We start from the raw sequence: 20457 nt of genomic DNA, 5'->3' as shown, positions 1-20457 counted from the left end.
ATAATTAATACCACACTGGTTAATTAGATGTTTTTATTACTTGATAACTTTAGCATAGAACTAAAGGATCCTGATGATTTTCATCCGTCACAGCACAATATGGAACTGTAAGGTGACAACAAAGCATTTTTTGATTCTTTATGAACTTCAACCGGAACGACAAAAATGTTTATGCACATTACATTATTAAATGTATCGCTTGGTTTTCATTTTAATTAGGCCACTGCGGTGAGAACAATTTATATAGCTTGTATTCCATGTGTTTCAAACTATGGGGGTCATATGATGTTGACCATGTTGACTTCAACTGAGCAACATGAATCATGGGGGGAAAATGCATAGTTTCCACGTAAACTACATATGTATATAGTGACTTTTAATTTCACTTAGTAATATAGAGTGCTGGTTTTGCTTTAACTATATGGAGTGATATACTGTACATTTTGTGTGAAATTATATTGGTAAACAAACATCTGATACAAAATAGTACATTTTGGGTTACCGAATTAACATGACTCTATCATCAAATTATTAGTGAGATATGAAGGAAAATTTTAATAGAGTGAAACCTCCAAAGTATAACCAACATTTTCTGTAAAATACCTTGACAGCCCTAAAACCATCATGTCAACTCACTAAAACACGAAAGTGTGATGACCACAGAACAGGAAAGGGAGATCAGTATAATAAAGCAATATAATGAAGTTTCATACACATTGTTGAACAGCATAACTATACTGAACATCCTGCCACCATGAGGATTCCAGCAGCACTTACACAATGCTACTAATTAAAAGTGTACTGCTTCCACTTGTTAGGAATGTTCAAATATGACAAATAGTGTCCATACACAAAGTTTATAGTGGCGATAGTGTATGTTATTTTCTATGGGGAAACACTGATTTGAAATTAGACCTGGGAAGTTTGTTCAACTTTGGAGGTTCTAATGACCATGGAAACGTAGTAAAATACAGTACTTTACTTAAAATCCATGTAGTCTTAAAAAAACATTTTATCATTTAATAGCATCCTGTTAACAGCCAGCTGATTATTATAGAGGAATAAAAACTCTCACCATACAGCTAAATGTGAACTTTAACACAATACAGTAATTAGAAACACAACAGACCCAATCATTGAATTCATGACATATGCACATTTCCTTCTCAAATCAATGAAGTTTGGAGTTAACCAATGTGACTTTTTGATTTGAATATAGCATGTTTTGATGTGGCAGTGCGGTGAGCTGTGTTGTTGGATACTGTGAGATACATGACAAATTGAGTCCCCTCAAACCTATATAGTTACACAAAAACAATGTTAAGGACATTAGCAATGTTGATCTTGATGATCGTGTTTAGCAGAATTCTACAAAAAAAATAAAAATCCTTATTTTTCTGTCAAATCCACATCACATAGAAATAAAAATTCTGAAGTTTGTCAGATGGCGCCTATAATTTTCCAAGCAATATTTACACATATGTATTATACACTTTGTTTTAATAAAACAGCCTGCCAGAAACATTTAAACACAGCCAGAGACATAAAAAGTAAAAATGACAAGGACCAAAGATGATCTTGTTTGAAAGGGATGACCATCTTTCTACTTATTCAAGAGCATCCTGGCAAAGTCTGAATTCGATAAAGAATTTGATAGAGCATCTCCAGCACCTCGCTGGGATGTAGTCCCGTTCTCAACTTTGCTTGTTGGACCACTTTGGCGATGCAGGGATCGAGGGAGCAATGACAATTGCGTGCGTCCTCTGCCTCTCCTGGGAAAAGAATTCAAAAGGTTTCAGGAAGTCCTGAGCAAGAGGCCAATCAGTGAACTTACCCTCCATGGACCTGGCGAGGCATCAGGTTCGCTGCGGGCTGACTGGGACCAGGCTTGTTTGTGTATCTGCGTGGAGGGTTGCTTATAGCAACTGAGATTTTGTTACCATCCACACACAAGCCATCCATTTTTAAGACTGCCTGTGAAGCCTGGGCTTCATCAGCAAACTCAACATATGCCAAACCCTGCAGAAGCACAGAAAGAAAGAGATGGTGGATCCATTTTAGCTGTGTCATCATTTCTATGGTCACCACTTTGTACTTCATGTCCCACCTTGGGTTTTCCTGAGCGATACGTGACCAGACGAACATCTTTAATGGTGCCGTGGCTCCTGCTTATTTCTTCCAGTTGCTCCTTGGTGCAGGAAAATGGTAGCCCAGAGATAAAGATTTTGTGTTTCTCCATAGATGTGTTGTACTTGAACACCTACAGAGAGGTTAACATAGGTTAGTTAAGACAGATCACTAGTATTGCACACTATGAATCCATCATATGTACCTTAAAGTCTGGGTTCTTGTTCTTGTCTACACATGGTGACACAAACATAGGCCTGCCGTCCACCTCACTTCTGTCCAATTTGAGGGCTTCCGGGACGGACACGGGACTTTCAAACTGTACATAACCATAGCCCTTGAAGCTCCCTTTGTTGCTAGACACAAGGCGAACCTGTTTAATGGGTCCACAGGGCTCAAAGAGTGTCCTAAGTTTGGCCTCGGGCTCCTCCAAGGTATATGTCAGGTTGCTGATGAACACACTGTTGTTGTCATCCCGGAGCTCAGACTTATCATCGCTTTGCTTCTGTGCACTGGCCTGCTGGGATTTGTTGCTTCCAGGTGCAGAACCTTTATAGCCAGGAGGCACATTCTTCCCAAAGAGTCCAGTTTCAGTCTCCATGTACTCCTCTGTGCTGCGCTCACCATTTCCTCTGTGTCGCTTCGGCGCTTGTTCTATCAATGACACAGATTAAGATGCGATGTATTTCCTTACAAGTACAGTAAACTTACAATGACAGGTGTTCTTTCTAATATAAAACAGCAATATAGTACAGCATCATAACCTTCCTAAAATAATGGCCCATGAGAGGTCCTATAGTTGGACAGGACCCCTATAGTATAATTACCTAATGTCAACAGTATGACCTAAGCAGATGGGAAAGTATGGTTTGCCATTTGCTGAAAAACCTTAAAATATGGAGAGTGACAACACTGTGTGGAGAGACATTTCCATGTATATCCCAAAATCCCCTTTCAGCATGACGAGCATTCTTCCAAAATAAGAAGAGACCATAAGAAAGTAGTGTTTCCTAGCCCAGAACTTGCACATAAATGCAATTAAAAATCTGTGGAGTGACCCGAAGAGGCTGTGCAGAAGAGATGCCCGCCCATCTGACATACTTGCAAGGAAGAGTGAGCACATATGCCGTGTCATTATCATAAGACTACACCATCCCAAAAGAGTGAATGCCATCATTAAAGCAGAAGTTGCTTCTACGTATTAGTTTTAAGCTATAGGCAACTTCAGTTCATCTATATTTTAGCTCTTGAAAGAAAAGTGCACTTTTTTGGAATTTTGCCCATCATCCACAATCCTTATGAGACATAAGATAAGAGACAGCTCATTACTGCATGTAATGTGACACATGTGTGCCACCTACAAAGCTATTAAAACACCTACACAAATCTCAACAATGTTTTATATACGTGCTGGAACCATGTAGTAACATGATAACATGTAAGACATAGTATTTTGCCGTACGTTGGTCCTTTTAAGTATTACCGGAACGTCCTTCCTGGCCAGACTTGCTTTCACATAGCTACATAGAAATGAACTCGCCACCGACTTGTGGTGTGGCAAGGTGTCAATACGGCAATGACGTAGTTTGATCGCCATAACAATGTTAATAATGTCGGGCAAAATTCCCAAAAATATTTCAGATTTATTTATTGTTTAATCAAAGGTAAAGGTAAAGGTTTGGGTCGCATCATTTTTGGGGGAAGTTGTCATATTGTTTAGGACTTCATCAGAGATGTGTTCACTTTGTATATGCATTGTATGTTGCATATATTTAGCTATGCATACTGAATTTACCTGTGTGATCATTCCATTCATTTTGCTCAACATCTGCTTTCCTCTTCTCCCCAAACCGACCCCCCTTTTGAACTTTCTTCTGAGCCTTTTTGTCTGTCTTGGCCTTCCGCCTCTGCTCAGCTCGGTCTTCCTCTTGTTGAGCGTGGATGGCTTCTTTTTCTGCCACCTGACGGATGGTCATGACAGTGAAAAGCAGCAATAAGATAAAAACGCTCCAACATATGATATTTTGTGATCCAAACCTTTGCTCGTTGCTCATTAAGCCTGTTGAGTCGAGTCTCTGTTTTCTGAACTGCCACATCCCAGTCATCCAAAGAACCTGAATATGCAAATGCAGAAAAGTCATTGTGATCTGCTCAACTGTCTAACCAGTCTAAACCATACAGTATGGGGAGGAGCTCACCTTCCACTCTCTCAAAAGTGAGCAGGACTTCACACACGTGTTCTGGGTAGTCTGAGGTGCATTGAACCGCTCTGTGAAGAGCTTTTCGACAGTGGACAGAATCACCATAAGCTCTGAAGAGAAAGTAAAGTCATCAGGCACTAAGGTTTGTTGTGTTTGACTTGATTGGTGAAAAGCGCCTGACGGACCTTTCAAGGTTATAGTACTCCAGCCACATGTTGGCATATTTGGCATTCCCTTTTGTCATGATGGTGTCCCACAGCTCTCTGGCTTTCTGTATGTTCTTACAATGCAAGGCCTGGAGGAAAACAGGGACTTTATTTGTACAAACCAGACTGACACACAGCTACAACAACCCACACTAACACACAATACAACAAATAATGAATGCAAAAAAGCTAATTTAAAGAATATGGTTCAACACAACAGGGGTTCATCTCTTAAACATAGTTGCCAAAGTGACACTTACCTCAATCCTTGCCCAAATCTGCATAAGGTTACAGGAAGGGTCTCCACTTTCTCCAAATCCTGCAGAGTCATGACACCATGAGTTAGACTGGGATTTAATTTGAATTAACCAATACAACATTCTAGGGCTGCCACGAGACACCCAACTCATTAGACGAGACACAAGATTGGGTCCACTAGTTTGAGACGAGACAAGATTGACAGAGCGACCGAGTGGTTGGCATTCTAACAAAACAGCTTTTCTCCAAACAAGTGTCATTTTAATCTCTCAAGCTCTCATGACACCCCTACAACATTATGCATGAGAATCCACCTACTTTCTTCAACATCTTGTTTCATGTAGTCCAGACAGCGAGTAAAGGCTCCTCGTAGCTCCTCCAACTCTTTACTTGACTCTGTGACATCAGCAGAGAAACAATGGCTGAATTCAATGGTTTCCAAACGCAAAGACAAATGCTGGATTCATCTGGTGCAGCTCTCACCTTGGCTGAAATCCACACGTCTCCTCAGGTAGTCGAGGTAAGCCTGCCAGATCTCCACATAATCCGTAGCTTGAATGAAACCAGCATTCAGCGCCTTTTCAAACACATCTGTGGGAAAGAGGGTCTCATTCAGCAACTTGACAGACTGGTAAAATGAGCTGAAGCTAGTCAAAGAGTTTACCTGAGACAGTTTGATGGGTGCCCCCGTGCCTTTCTACAGCCAGTAGGTAGCTCTTCCACAGACCCATAGTCCACGGGCAGTTTCTGACGGCACGATCATGAGTGGACAGAACCAAGTCTTTGATTTTCAGCTGACGGTCCTGGAGAGGCCAAAGAAAAATATGTGTATGTCTTTACAGAGACAGTAAAACAAACATTTGTCAGCGTGTTCATTTTTCTGATGAGTAATAATAGCCAATTAATCAACAGGGTTACATTTTTAACCCTGGCCAATACTTACAAGATACGTGGTGAATTTTGTCCACATGTCTGGTACCAGACAGTTCTCTGCCAGCGCTCGCTCAAAGGTTATCTGAATCCGGGCTGGGTCACCCGCCTTCATTTCAAAGTCAATGTAGGTCTGATACTCGGCCAGTTTAGGTGTCTCTGCCACCAGCTGCAACAAGACAACATTAGAAACACTAAGGACAGCATTCAAATGATCCAAAAGGTATTGTGTCAGTCAATCAAGGGTAAATTCTCATTGAAGATTTCTTACCAGTGACTCTTCAAAAGGCTTGCACTTCTCCTTCTGCTGCAAAGCATTTTTGTATTGGCTCAACACTGTCTCAGGTGGCCCGTGGTCAGCCCATTCCTCGTACTCAGCATATGTTGCCTCCATATCTAGAGAAAAGACCATTATTAATACAGTGAAGAAAATAAGTATTTGAACACCCTGCTATTTTGCTATTTCTCCCACTTAGAAATCATGGAGGGGTCTGAAATTTTCATCGTAGGTGCATGTCCACTGTGAGAGAGATAAACTAAAAAGAAAAATCCAGAAATCACAATGCATGATTTTTTAACAATTTATTTGTGTGATACAGCTGCAAATAAGTATTTGAACACCTGAGAAAATGAATGTTAATATTTGGTACAGTAGCCTTTGTTTGCTATTACAGAGGTCAAACGTTTCCTGTAGTTTTTCACCAGGTTTGCACACACTGCAGGAGGGATCTTGGCCCACTCCTCCACACAGATCTTCTCTAGATCAGTCAGGTTTCTGGGCTGTCGCTGAGAAACACGGAGTTTGAGCTCCCTCCAAAGATTTTCGATTGGGTTCAGGTCTGGAGACTGGCTGGGCCATGCTAGAACCTTGATATGCTTCTTACGGAGCCACTCCTTGGTTTTCCTGGCTGTGTGCTTCGGGTCGTTGTCGTGTTGGAAGACCCAGCCACGACCCATCTTCAATGCTCTGACAGAGGGAAGGAGGTTGTTCCCCAAAATCTCACAATACACGGCCCCAGTCATCCTCTCTTTAATGCAGTGCACTCGTCCTGTCCCATGTGCAGAAAAACAGAAAAACCCCCAAAGCATGATGCTACCACCCCCATGCTTCACAGTAGGGATGGTGTTCTTCGGATTGTACTCTTCATTCTTCTTCCTCCAAACACGCTTATTGGAATTATGACCAAAAAGTTCTATTTTGGTCTCATCTGACCATAAAACTTTCTCCCATGACTCCTCTGTATCATCCAAATGGTCATATGCAAACTTAAGACGGGCCTTGACATGTGCTGGTTTAAGCAGGGGAACCTTTCGTGCCATGCATGATTTCACATCATGACGTCTTAGTGTATTACCTACAGTAACCTTGGAAACGGTGGTCCCAGCTCTTTTCAGGTCATTGACCAAGTCCTGTCGTGTAGTTCTGGGCTGATTCCTCACCTTTCTTAGAATCATTGAGACCCCACGAGGTGATATCTTGCATGGGGCTCCACTCCGATTGAGATTGACCGTCATGTTTAGCTTCTTCCATTTTCTAATGATAGCTCCAACAGTGGACCTTTTTTCACCAAGCTGCTTGGTAATTGCTCCGTAGCCCTTTCCAGCCTTGTGGAGGTGTACAATTTTGTCTCTGGTGTCTTTGGACAGCTCTTTGGTCTTCGCCATGTTACAAGTTAAAGTCTTACTGATTGTATGGGGTGGACAGGTGTCTTTATGCAGCTAACGACCTCAAACAGGTGCATCTGATTCAGGATGATACATGGAGTGCAGGTGGACTTCTAATGGGCAGACTAACAGGTCTTTCAGGGTCAGAATTCTAGATGATACACAGGTGTTCAAATACTTATTTGCAGCTGTATCACACAAATAAATTGTTTAAAAATCATGCATTGTGATTTCTGGATTTTTCTTTTTAGTTTATCTCTCTCACAGTGGACATGCACCTACGATGAAAATTTCAGACCCCTCCATGATTTCTAAGTGGGAGAAATAGCAAAATAGCAGGGTGTTCAAATACTTATTTTCTTCACTGTATAACGGTACCTATAGAAGACATTTATAATATTAAAATGATCAAATAGAGATAAATTCCAAATTACGTCACTGTTATAATTTCAAAAAGTTTCCAATATTGTTTTAAAATCTAATCAACACAATATGTGTGACAAGCAAACCCATTTCTTATGAGCAGTTGCAGAGAACACAAAACGGAATGCTGCTCATTGTACACCAAACCATCTGGAGTGAAAAGAGGGTATCCTTACCCATTAAAGGGATGGCCAGCTGGCGGCGGAACAGTGTATGGATGCGCTGGAGCTGCTTGTTCAGCAGCTCTTGCTCATCATGGTTGGGAATCCTGCCAGGAGGGGGCTGAAGGAAAAAACAATAGGGAGATGAAATAAAGTCATCCAAATGAAAGTGAGTGAAGTGCTAACGCAAACATATCTAGAAAGACCAGTGTAGCTGGAAACTCAAACAGCATACTATAAGTGACTACTCTATCATGCAAATGAAGCAAATATGAATATTATTTGGGGGAATTGCAGCTGTTAACATGGTGTCCAATGAAGAGATTACAGACCTGTACTGTGGCCAGAATAGCATTCTCAAACTCTCTGTACGCCTCCCACACAGTCTGTCCCTTGGTCATGTGAAGCCCGACAGCCGTGATAGCTCTCTCAAAGATGGATCTCACTCTTTCAATGCCGCCTGGTGATCCCATACCACCAATGGAATACTGGGCATATTCAAGCCAGATATCTGGGCCTGGGTGTAAAAACAAGATGCTGAATGTTGGGACTTTGTCCCAGCTAGATGTCAAATACTGTAACAGGTTTGCCACGACACACTCACAGATGTAGTCTTTTACAGCCCTCTCAAAGAGTTCATTGACTTTTTCTCGGTTTGGTTCATCTTCATTCAGGCGAATCTCATCTTTGAGCCAATCTAGCCAGATCTCTGTGGGATTCAATAGAAGAGTTCAGGCAATCAATTTTTGTGAACCAGGGCCCGTAGTGGATATACACCAACCTTCTGTGAGAGGAAAAAGCTCGCTCATCTTCTGCCTTGCCTTCCGCAGACGAACAAGCTCTCCCTCCTGCTTCAGTAGTTTGATGAGATCTACGTGGCAGTTGTAGTCAAAAGCATTGATTGACAGCTACAAAAAAGAGAGCAATCAACAATACAATTACAATTAAACACACAACTGTTGTATTTTTTTTACAAGAAAACTAATGCTGATGAAACAGCATATGAATATGAATAGTGAGATATTTGTAGTCCCATTCATCTTTCTTTAGTGTCTTTTCAGTCATGAAAACTGTATTTAGAGTCATGCCCTATTCAGAAAAAGTTACTGATATTCACCTTTTCGGTGAAATTTCAAGATGAACCCAAAATGCATTACAAACCTACAATTTACAACCTTTCAAGTCTCTCTGTATCTATGTGCAACGTGCTGATGACACTTTCCTCTGATAGGATCTTGTATGCAGCCTCGCAATTGTCAGGTGATGTTAACCAATTGTTAGTGACGTCTTTTTCTCATGATGTGAAAGTGTGTACAGCATGATGAAGACTGATTGTTTACCAATTATAATTCAGCCAGGAAATGTATTGGTTGATTCATGGATCACGAACCCATTATGAATTTGTTGTTCAGCTCCTGGAAAGGTTAGAATGAGGCATGCGCTGATTGATGTGGATTGATGTGATCTTGTGGGTGAAGCACATTAAATAGGTTTAATTTAATTTGACATTAGAAGAACACTTGACAGAGTATGGTAAGTTTTCAAGGCTCACAGTGCAGCATCAGTTAAACGGCAGCTAATACAGCCAAAAAGCTGGGCAACACTTAGGTTAGGTTTAGCAAATAACCCCCAAAATAATTGAATCTTTTTCAGGGGTGGAGGACACCAGGTTACGCTGACTGCTCTCTCACTTGGAGCCCCACTGCCTGCTACAATTCATTCCCCGAGTATTAGTATTACTCTAAAACAGGTATCAAATTCAACGTTTCAGTCTAGATAGCCCCTCAGATCAATGAAAAATGTGTTTTATTTTTCTCAAGCTGCTGCACCACTCTTGAAGCCTGTCTCACACATTTGAACCCCCTGGGTCTAGAACATCATGCTAAATTCTTAATTACCACTTGATGACAGGATAATGGAATTGTACTACGAGTTTGTGTGCGTGAAATGTGAGTGCATGTCTTGCAGTAAATGTATTCATATACAGAATTGTTGTTTGCACTCTGTAAAATGTAGGCATTTGATGATAGAAGAGAATGGTACTCTTTCACTGAGCTATGTAGTTCCCTTTCTTGTAGTAGCTCTGACGTCACACTGTACCGACAAAGCACACCCGCGTGCCCCGTCACTATTCGTTAGCATCACGTCACGACAACTTCGCAGATTTAAGTAATTTAACTAACTACAACCAGCAATTCGTCTATAGTAACTTATGTTACATCCGTTGGTATTGTAGTACCAGTTCGTAAAGCTGCTGTGTAATTGTCAGTGAGTGTTTAGCACCCATTCATTTTTGTTAGCTTCTCTGCTAATGTTAGTTGACTTGAGTGATTGAGAATTACCTGCTCTTCAAGTCGTTGTATTTCGGCTTCATTTTCCTTTTCGTCTTCTGACGTATCGCCCTCTTCGTCGTCTGAATTTTCCACTCCCATACCTTCCTCGTCGTCGCTCTCCGAGTCCATTTCTCGCTCTTCCATCCCCGCATCGTCCTCCTCCATGTCTTGCAAATGCGTATGCTCTGCGTTGCTTGACGCTGCCATGTTGGAAAGGCTCTCTGCCTGGTAACAACCCTAAACAACCCCAATCCAACGCTGTGATGCCAATTATTGGCCGCTAGTGGGCGCTCACAACACTTGCTCCTAACCTCCGTATTTGTCAACAAACCGATTGGAGTCATATTTATTCGGGCATTTTCGTCAATTGTCGAGTTCTGAAGATGGCGATGGCCCTACGAAAGTCGTCGTCGTTGTTGGTTAACAGAAGGTTGTTGCCGAATACTATTTGTTCATATCACAGAAAGGTAACTAAATCATCTTGCGACACGTTTGGTAATTGTGGTAATGTAGCATTAGCATTTGTTGAGTTGTCTGCGTGTTCACTGTGTTAGCGTGCTGCTGGTTTAGTTAGCGTGTTCTTAGAACATAGCTAGCTAAATAAACGTCAATGTGGTTGTGTTTATCTCTTGCAAAGGTTGTGGACCACTACGAAAACCCAAGAAATGTGGGCTCATTAGATAAAAACGCTAAAAATGTAGGAACTGGATTGGTGGGTGCGCCAGCCTGTGGGGACGTTATGAAACTTCAGGTAAGTAAAAAAAATAACCTTTTACTAATAAATTTGTTGTTTATTTAGCAGATTATGACCTCTATTCTGTCGTTTATTTTCAGATAGAAGTGGATGAGAACGGTAAGATTGTGGACGCCAAATTCAAGACATTTGGCTGCGGATCAGCCATTGCTTCTAGCTCTTTGGCAACCGAGTGGGTGAAGGGAAAGTCGGTGAGTCGAAAAGGAATCAAACAATGAGTGTTTTTGCTCCTTTAGATTTTATTGACGTTACACTGGTTTTTTTTTTCTTGAAGATTGATGAAGCTTTGAGGATCAAGAACACAGACATTGCCAAAGAGCTCTCACTTCCCCCAGTCAAACTTCACTGTTCCAGTAAGAAAGATGTCAAGTTTTAGGCTGTATCAGTTCACGCACTTCCATACTTGTATTAAGCATTTTGAGTCCATAAGAGACTTGCAAAAGAATTACAGCAAAATGCAGTGTGCCACGAGTTCTCAGATTTTGTAGTCAACACACCCCAAATGGTGAATTTGCAGCATAGCATTGCACAAGAGGAGGAACTCCAGTGGTTGCAATTCATAATTAAAAAGAGGAGGAAAACTGATATATATTGCATAATTTATCATCATAAGTAAGTAGGTTACATAGTATAAATATTGAAGTGCGTGAATATGTTGCCCAAGCATCATGTTGTCTGTCATTTGTTCTTTGGCCAAGCCACTGTGACAATAAGTGTTTTAAGTTTACACATCTGTCATGTTTCAGTGCTGGCAGAAGACGCCATCAAAGCAGCCCTGTCTGACTACAAAATAAAGCAACAAGACAGGGAGAAGAATGCCAAACTCAGCAGTTAATTCGTCACTATTAATCATCTATAATAGGCCGGTGGTACCTCAGGAATGTGTCATGATGGGAAAACTGGGAGTCATCAATTGACAATTAGTTCTTTTTTGGCAATAATCATGTAAGAAAACCCATATTTGCATTTGTGATTTTATCATCAGTCCCATACTGAAAAACTGAATAAACCTATATGAATACTGTTTGTCCTCTGGATGTTTTTTTTTCTGGAGTACACAATAGTATAGTATTCAGTATTCATGCCAGTGTTCATTTTGGTGCCAAGGTGTTTATTTGGCTGCAGGGCAATTGAGGTAAATGTTATTAAATCTAATATACTGTATACAGTGAAGAAAATAAGTATTTGAACACCCTGCTATTTTGCTATTTCTCCCACTTAGAAATCATGGAGGGGTCTGAAATTTTCATCGTAGGTGCATGTCCACTGTGAGAGAGATAAACTAAAAAGAAAAATCCAGAAATCACAATGCATGATTTTTTAACAATTTATTTGTGTGATACAGCTGCAAATAAGTATTTGAACACCTGTGTATCATCTAGAATTCTGACCCTGAAAGACCTGTTAGTCTGCCCATTAGAAGTCCACCTGCACTCCATGTATCATCCTGAATCAGATGCACCTGTTTGAGGTCGTTAGCTGCATAAAGACACCTGTCCACCCCATACAATCAGTAAGACTTTAACTTGTAACATGGCGAAGACCAAAGAGCTGTCCAAAGACACCAGAGACAAAATTGTACACCTCCACAAGGCTGGAAAGGGCTACGGAGCAATTACCAAGCAGCTTGGTGAAAAAAGGTCCACTGTTGGAGCTATCATTAGAAAATGGAAGAAGCTAAACATGACGGTCAATCTCAATCGGAGTGGAGCCCCATGCAAGATATCACCTCGTGGGGTCTCAATGATTCTAAGAAAGGTGAGGAATCAGCCCAGAACTACACGACAGGACTTGGTCAATGACCTGAAAAGAGCTGGGACCACCGTTTCCAAGGTTACTGTAGGTAATACACTAAGACGTCATGATGTGAAATCATGCATGGCACGAAAGGTTCCCCTGCTTAAACCAGCACATGTCAAGGCCCGTCTTAAGTTTGCATATGACCATTTGGATGATACAGAGGAGTCATGGGAGAAAGTTTTATGGTCAGATGAGACCAAAATAGAACTTTTTGGTCATAATTCCAATAAGCGTGTTTGGAGGAAGAAGAATGAAGAGTACAATCCGAAGAACACCATCCCTACTGTGAAGCATGGGGGTGGTAGCATCATGCTTTGGGGGTGTTTTTCTGCACATGGGACAGGACGAGTGCACTGCATTAAAGAGAGGATGACTGGGGCCGTGTATTGTGAGATTTTGGGGAACAACCTCCTTCCCTCTGTCAGAGCATTGAAGATGGGTCGTGGCTGGGTCTTCCAACACGACAACGACCCGAAGCACACAGCCAGGAAAACCAAGGAGTGGCTCCGTAAGAAGCATATCAAGGTTCTAGCATGGCCCAGCCAGTCTCCAGACCTGAACCCAATCGAAAATCTTTGGAGGGAGCTCAAACTCCGTGTTTCTCAGCGACAGCCCAGAAACCTGACTGATCTAGAGAAGATCTGTGTGGAGGAGTGGGCCAAGATCCCTCCTGCAGTGTGTGCAAACCTGGTGAAAAACTACAGGAAACGTTTGACCTCTGTAATAGCAAACAAAGGCTACTGTACCAAATATTAACATTCATTTTCTCAGGTGTTCAAATACTTATTAGCAGCTGTATCACACAAATAAATTGTTAAAAAATCATGCATTGTGATTTCTGGATTTTTCTTTTTAGTTTATCTCTCTCACAGTGGACATGCACCTACGATGAAAATTTCAGACCCCTCCATGATTTCTAAGTGGGAGAAATAGCAAAATAGCAGGGTGTTCAAATACTTATTTTCTTCACTGTACTAGCATGTATGTAAATACATGTACATACCGAGCATTCAATCCCACCTTCGGCCATCTCTGTGTGGAGTTTGCATGTTCTCCCCATGCATTAATGGGTTTTCTCAGGGTACTCCGGTTTCCTCCCACATTCCAAAAACATGCTAGGTTAATTGGTGACTCCAAATTGTCCATAGGTATGAATGTGAGTGTGAATGGTTGTTTGTCTGTATGTGCCCTGTGATTGGCTGGCGACCAGTCCAGGGTGTACTCCGCCTCTCACCCGAAGACAGCCAGGATAGGCTCCAGCACCCCCGCGGCCCTCGTGGAGATTAGCGGTAGAAAATGAATGAATGTCTTTAAGGAAACAATATCAAGGTAAAACTCATATACTCAATATTATTTGATGAATAATTTAACACTACAACTCTATATGTTATCCTATCATCGGCCTGCCCAAGGTCCATCATTTCAGGTTTCACATAGCAAACTAGAGGGCAATATTACGTCCCACACCATTAGGTACACCGGGTGCACAGTGTATTGCTCAATGGCATGCATTGCAGTCATACACCACTGCAAACTGCAGGCACAACAATAAACATCATGTAACAGAAAAAAGGCAAGTAAAGGCAAGATTTTTGATGCAGCTGTTTTATCATGAGGTTGTACAGGTGTACATATTTAAATGTCTGGTGGCCGAGTGTGTGATTTTGTGGTCTCCAGGTTAATAAAACAACAGAAATGCCATAATCCACAGATTTATTATACAAGAGAGAAGAAAAGAAGAAAACCATTGGAAAACGCACCGCTAGAAATGAAGACAATTTGGTAAAACTCTATTAATACTGAACTTTTCACAGTTAGACTACTTTGAGGATTTATTACATCAGACAACCACCACAAATAATGTATATTGACAAATACATAAGCACCACTAAAGCTAAACCTCTGACTTTGCCAATATGCGAAGGATCTTTGAGAATAAACAACTTATTAAACATCCATCAAACTTTGATAATGTATTGTATACATAAAGAAGCTAATACAAATACAGTCCTCTAAAAATATACATAACTGTATTTCTCATTATCGAGGATTAAGGTTTTTAATTTAGTTGCATAGAACATATGGTTAAATTGTTTAACATTTTCTGTTATTTGGCAAGTTAAATGTCAAGATTGTGGAAAGAAGATATATGCAAAAGACATAAATACATATTAAAGTGTCAATAAAGAAAGTGTTTTTTTTTAATGTACGCAAGTAAAAGATGCAAAAATACAAAAAGATGCGACTTGTAGCACCAAATAATTCACTCTAAAGCAAAAGTGTCTTATGTCTTCAGATTGGATGTCTTATACAGCAGGACATTATGAGGGGATTCCTCTGTCTTGGCAGGCATATCTTTACATTGAAACATTAGTATGGGATTTATATTAGATAAATATTTAATATTGACCAAAGTGTATAGATAATGTATATATATTCATTATGTTTTACCCTTTAGCTTCACATGATGACAGCTGTTTTTTCTCAACAAAACTGCTTTTTGAAATTTAATTTAAATAAATGTATTTATTTTAAACTGCATTCATGCACCAGACACAACATTAGGTACACCGGCACCTGACCAACTGCAATAAGTATATGCAATATACAGCTTTTGCAAAGATGTATTCATTACTTTAATAAAAGCAGGAATCGATAGTACGTTTTGTATTGTAGAGGTAGTGGACATACCTCTCAGTAGCATCCCCACATCTTCAATAATAGATGAAAACTGAGCATTTTCATCTTTGAGAGGCCTTACTCAGTGTACCTATTGTTGTGTCTTGTAAGTGTATTCATTCAATGCACGATGGAGCAACCAAGTAGTCCAATTCCTATTTGATGTGTTTGAATGCAAGTATAGGTGTGAACATGGTCTAGTGGTGGCCCTTCTTCAGATGGCAGGTGCACACAGGCTGACTGGAGGTGGTCTGCACCTCCTCCCTGTACCTCTGCTCTTTGTGTTTGGGCTCCTCTCTCCATTTCTCCACCTTCTCCACCTCCTCCACCTCCCTGACCTTCCTCACCTCCTGGCGGGGTGATGACTTGACCTCTCTTCCTTTCTCTCCCACCAGAGCCTTGGAGGGCATGCGCAGGTTCTTTGGCGATGCCCTGCTTTGTATCTGAACCCTCTTGACATGGTCCACGGCGTACGGCCTCTCCTGGGAATCGTTCAGACTCTTATGTCCACCGCTTTTATCCGCTGCGTATTTCCGAGGAGGATGAGAAGTGGGCTTGTGAGCTTCCAGCTTGCGCTTCTGACCCATGGCAGAGGCACAGCAGATGATAAAAACCATAACAATGAGAAGAGAGGTCACAACAACAATGATAAGGAGATTCTGCTGCAGGAAGTCCACCACTTTAGTCAGAACAAAGTCCTTCAGGCGGATCATGGTGGTGGTTATGGTGTTGGTGAGGGAGGGTGCCTTAGTAGCGGCACTGACTTCAACAGGAGCACGGGTGGAGAAGGACTTAGGGAAGAGGAGCTCCAGCCCGTCATCACCGCTACCATCCATGGATATGTTGTAGAACATTGGAGTGGACTGAGCCACATTCCACCACAGTGACAGCAGCGTCACACAGGTCATATGCACAGCCAAGCGGGATGTCATCTTTACAGCAAAACCCTGCAACATCAAAACAATGCACAAAGATTAAAAAGCCGCACCCTTTGCCCCTGAAAGCATCAAACATTTCAGCCAACAACCCTGTTCAGATCCATTGGGTTAGGAGGGGCTGTCCTGTCTAAGGCAAATGAGCCACTACTCACTCCACCCCCTTCTTGAAGCAGCTTCAGCAGGAAACTTGCAGCCCAAGTCTTATTTCTACACCGGAGGATCAACTCTGAAGTCAAGATATTGCGGACTTCAACCTTTAAATGGTGCTCCTCTGTGGTCTGGAGCCCCAAATGAACTACTAACAATCCAAGATTGAACAAAGCAAAACTTGTTCTCAATCAGCAATCCCTCCTCACTCTTTATTGCTCTCTGGTTCTACCATATCTTACTTATTGTGTGGAAATATTGGCTAATAACTATAAAAGCAATCTTCACTCGCTAAATGTACTGCAAAAAAGGTCAGTAAGGATAATTCACAATGCCGCCTACAGAGAACATACTAACTCCTTATTTCTAAAATCACAAATACTTAAAAAAAACAACCTAAAACTGTATTATGGAAAGCAGGAAGTGAACAAATGTAACAGTTACTGATTGTAAAAGTACCAGATGGAGGGGTAGGATTTAATAAGCTTTGCTTCTTCCTACTCCTTTTGGACATGAGGAACTGTGAACTGATTATGGGATGCACTCAATTGTAATCTGATGCATGTTCAAATGAAATAAAACCATTACCATTACCATAGATAAAAATTAATGGGACGGCATGGCTCAGGTGGTACAGTGGTTATCTCCCAACCTAAAATACTGAACCCCCATTGCTAGTAAATGTGCTAACAGTGCTTTGGAGGTAGAAAATGACAATCTATGCAAATGGCTATTAGACCAGGGGTCCTCAATCACAGCAAGCAGGGGCCATGGACAATGGGTGGGGCCCAAAAAAAAAACAAGAATCAGTTGTGACACGGGAAAGTTGTAACACCACCAATTCTTATCGTTTCAGTGTTTGCCCACTTCCTTGTTGATCTCACATGGCAGCTACCAAGGCTGAGTTCATTGACCAACACCAAACTTTGCTTAGAACTTGTACAGTATCATATAAAATCATATGACTTAAGTAAGTAAATTAAATTGTAGTTTCTCAGGCAAAATGTGGTGCATTTTCCCCTTGCTTATGTGTCACTACTGTGCTATTACATATACTTTCAACCTCTGTTTTTGGCTTATTTTGCCTTATTTTACCTCAGTAGTGGTAGTAACAAAGGAACACCACGCATTTGTCATTAATACACAAGGTCTACTATTGTTGCAGGGGTATATGTGCCAAGTCCCTCAGGCAAAAATTCACATGGAATTTCAGAAAGCATGAATTTCTTTTCTTGAGCCTCACTGATGAAATTTTTTTTTTATTTAATTAGCAACAATGCAAAAACCTGGAGGTATTTTTTACGTGTGCAAAGGGAGGAATTGATGAAAGGTAGCAATTTCTTCGCCATTAAAAAAATGCTTTTTGTCTTGAGGTGGTTAAAAAGGAGAGGTTGTCAAAAGGGTGAGAGGACTCCTGGGATTGAACTTGTTTGGACTGGAAAAGGTGTGTGTTTAAGTTCAAGAAGATCAATTTGCGGATTAATAAAGGTTTGGTCTTCATCCATTGACACACAGCATCACCGCCACTGCTTACAGATTGAAATATTAAAATATCAACAAGAGATGATGAATAATGTAACAGTTTTTCCTGCCTGCACCAAGCATCAAGAAGCTTTACCTTATGCTACTTCCTAGGTCAAGAATGAACCTTCATGCATATGGTGCTGCATTGTATTTCAAATCCTCATGTATCACCTCAAGCGTATTCTATGACATCCTGGTGGGTCTAGAACCTAAAAACTACATGTAACTTCAGGTTTCCATTTCTCATTTTACAACAGCAAATCTATTTTAGCAAAGCAGCAGAGCCATTACTTATTTGGGGTGGAGACAGTCAGTTTGGTGCTGCGGGCCTTATAATTTGTAGAGCAGGGAGAAGCCACCCATCCACCACACCAAAGCCAGCAGGAAGTTCTTGTCCAGATTGTGCACAGAGGCGTGGGACGTCAGTGGCTATGGCCTCTATATTTACACTGGGCACCAGCTGCTGTGGGCTGGTGCACACAGAGAAATATGTTGACTTACTAAAACAACCTTGCAGCAAAATAATGGTAGCTAAGTAGTCCTAGCTACCAAACTCATCATGGAGTTCAGCAAAAAAAAATGCAGAAAAATTCATATTTCACTCAAGACTTTTAAGGTAATGCCATAATGCGAAGATTTTACAAAGATTTTAGGCTAAGGTAAAGGCTCCTCCTATTGTCAAAATACAGTGTAAGTAGGACTCTCTCTGTGTGGTCACACATAGGCACACTACACCAGATGGTTAGATTGGGTGTTCAGCTACAGGACTGCCTGTTCAATCCCCATAATTACAGCCATAATTACATTTACTGCATTCTGCTGCTGGGTGCACAACGTCTCTGAGTGAAAGACATGGCGACTGCAGTCATCTTCATCTGAAATACATGGGCATCATATGAGAACATCATTGGGGTCCATTTTCTATGCTGCTTGTCCTCACGTGGGTCGTGGGGTGCGCTGGAGCCTATCCCAGTTGACACCCTGGACTGGTCGCCAGCCAATCACAGGGCTCATATAGACAAACAGCAATTCTTATATTTGTATTTATACCTATGCACAATTTAGAACCTCCAGTTAACCTAACATTAATTTTTTTCGGAATGTGGGAGGATATACCCGGAAAAATCTTACACACCCTGGACTGGTCACCAGCCAATGACAGGGCACATATAGACAAACAACCATTCACACTCACATTGATACCTATGGACAATTTGGAGTTGCCAATTAACCTAGCATGCTTTTGGAATGTGGGAGGAAACCGGAGTACCCGTAAAAAAACATGCATGCACGGGAAGAACATGCAAATTCCACACAGAGATGACCAAACAGAGATTTGAACCTAGGTCTTCCTGATCTCCCGACTGTGTGGGCAATATGCTAACCAGTAGGCCCAATTTGGGGGTCATTCTTTACAAATATATACAAAAAAAACCCTACAGATCATCAAAAGTTGCTTCAAAAAAAAGAGTAAACTGAAAAAAATACTACACTGAAAAAAGAAAGAACACCAACTTTACAACCTGTACTATCTTCTATAAAATACGCGTAATTACAGATAAAGATATATGTAGTAATATGTATCCTTGTAGTAAAGTACCGTGAATACCTGGACTTACCTGGTAGTAACAATACATAATAAATAGTTCAGTCACATGTTAATGTTATGCTGTTAAGAAACAATACACATGTAAAGATATGAACCCATTCCATTCTGATAATGTTTGTATACTTACCAATGATGCTGGTGTGTCTTGCAAGCAGGACCACAGGGAGTCGAGGACAGAGAGGTGAAAAAAGGCGACTAGAGGAGAGGAGGAGCGTTTCCGAGCATTCCGGTCCCTGTTATACTGAAAGATTTTTTTAAACTGCTTACTGCTAAGTTATGTCCATCCCTCTGTGTTTCAACTTCTCCTCCCTCTTTCTCTTCTTGACTTCATGACATGTTTGAGACTTCTTACATTGTACTTTTTTCAGATTATGAGAGGGCAGAGAATGGAGAAACTAACCTCAAATAGAAAGTTTGGGCTAAAGTGTAATTAAATATTGTGTGTGCTGACTGCTTTACATGGATGAAGTAGCTAATATAGTAGATGAGCTGATGAAACCTTCAAAACACAGTGGCTACGTTGCATTTGGTAGATCGGACCCATGTTGCAGATTATTTCTGTTCATGGTGGGGCGAGTCTCAACTCTTTTGGCCTCTCTAATTACATGCCCTTGATTACAGCCTGTCTCTGAAGCGCATACAAGACCAGTACAGGGAGAAAGGCAGCCTCTTATCCTAAAACACGTGTAGAGCGCCAGCGTT

The 20457-nt window shown here is 41.1% G+C and overlaps 3 protein-coding genes across 3 annotated transcripts; 1 reads left to right on the top strand and 2 right to left on the bottom strand.

The window, feature by feature from the left end:
- Window positions 1-28: 28 nt before the first annotated feature.
- Window positions 29-10544, bottom strand: sart3 (spliceosome associated factor 3, U4/U6 recycling protein). Its single transcript, XM_058071193.2, has 19 exons — window positions 10314-10544; window positions 8753-8879; window positions 8576-8680; window positions 8304-8488; window positions 7987-8092; window positions 5994-6118; window positions 5736-5891; window positions 5457-5595; window positions 5276-5383; window positions 5111-5188; window positions 4795-4853; window positions 4514-4623; window positions 4326-4438; window positions 4165-4241; window positions 3923-4088; window positions 2333-2781; window positions 2108-2260; window positions 1835-2019; window positions 29-1772 (listed from the first exon to the last, which is right to left on the bottom strand). Exons 1-19 carry the CDS (start codon window positions 10509-10511, stop codon window positions 1604-1606), a joined length of 2808 nt encoding a protein of 935 aa, XP_057927176.2. The 5' UTR covers window positions 10512-10544; the 3' UTR covers window positions 29-1603.
- iscua (iron-sulfur cluster assembly enzyme a) lies at window positions 10112-12084 on the top strand. The gene is made up of 5 exons (XM_058071196.2): window positions 10112-10771; window positions 10942-11055; window positions 11139-11249; window positions 11333-11411; window positions 11805-12084. Exons 1-5 carry the CDS (start codon window positions 10688-10690, stop codon window positions 11891-11893), a joined length of 477 nt encoding a protein of 158 aa, XP_057927179.2. The 5' UTR covers window positions 10112-10687; the 3' UTR covers window positions 11894-12084.
- Window positions 12085-15348: 3264 nt separating this feature from the next.
- On the bottom strand, window positions 15349-16469 carry tmem119a (transmembrane protein 119a). The gene has a single exon (XM_078789273.1). It carries the CDS (start codon window positions 16467-16469, stop codon window positions 15735-15737), a length of 735 nt encoding a protein of 244 aa, XP_078645399.1. The 3' UTR covers window positions 15349-15734.
- Window positions 16470-20457: the final 3988 nt, after the last annotated feature.

Source organism: Doryrhamphus excisus, linkage group LG3 (genome assembly GCF_037039965.1).
Source record: "Doryrhamphus excisus strain RoL-2023G ecotype Guam linkage group LG3, RoL_Dexc_Guam_v1.1, whole genome shotgun sequence".
NCBI classification, from domain to species: domain Eukaryota; kingdom Metazoa; phylum Chordata; class Actinopteri; order Syngnathiformes; family Syngnathidae; genus Doryrhamphus; species Doryrhamphus excisus.
Note: the sequence above shows the minus strand (reverse complement) of the source record. Positions and strands in the feature narration are given on the sequence as shown.

What these genes read in the sequence shown, in the direction of transcription:
- tmem119a (XM_078789273.1), bottom strand. Translation starts at nt 16,469, where the DNA reads ATGACATCCCGCTTGGCTGTGCATATGACCTGTGTGACGCTGCTGTCA.
- iscua (XM_058071196.2), top strand. Translation starts at nt 10,688, where the DNA reads ATGGCGATGGCCCTACGAAAGTCGTCGTCGTTGTTGGTTAACAGAAGG. An exon ending in TTTGTTCATATCACAGAAAG is followed by an intron (nt 10,772 to 10,941) that starts GTAACTAAATCA and finishes TCTCTTGCAAAG; the next exon opens with GTTGTGGACCACTACGAAAA. An exon ending in GGGACGTTATGAAACTTCAG is followed by an intron (nt 11,056 to 11,138) that starts GTAAGTAAAAAA and finishes GTTTATTTTCAG; the next exon opens with ATAGAAGTGGATGAGAACGG.
- sart3 (XM_058071193.2), bottom strand. Translation starts at nt 10,511, where the DNA reads ATGGCAGCGTCAAGCAACGCAGAGCATACGCATTTGCAAGACATGGAG. An exon ending in GCTGGCCATCCCTTTAATGG is followed by an intron (nt 6,119 to 7,986) that starts GTAAGGATACCC and finishes TCTTTTCTCTAG; the next exon opens with ATATGGAGGCAACATATGCT. An exon ending in TTAATGAGCAACGAGCAAAG is followed by an intron (nt 4,089 to 4,164) that starts GTTTGGATCACA and finishes ACCATCCGTCAG; the next exon opens with GTGGCAGAAAAAGAAGCCAT.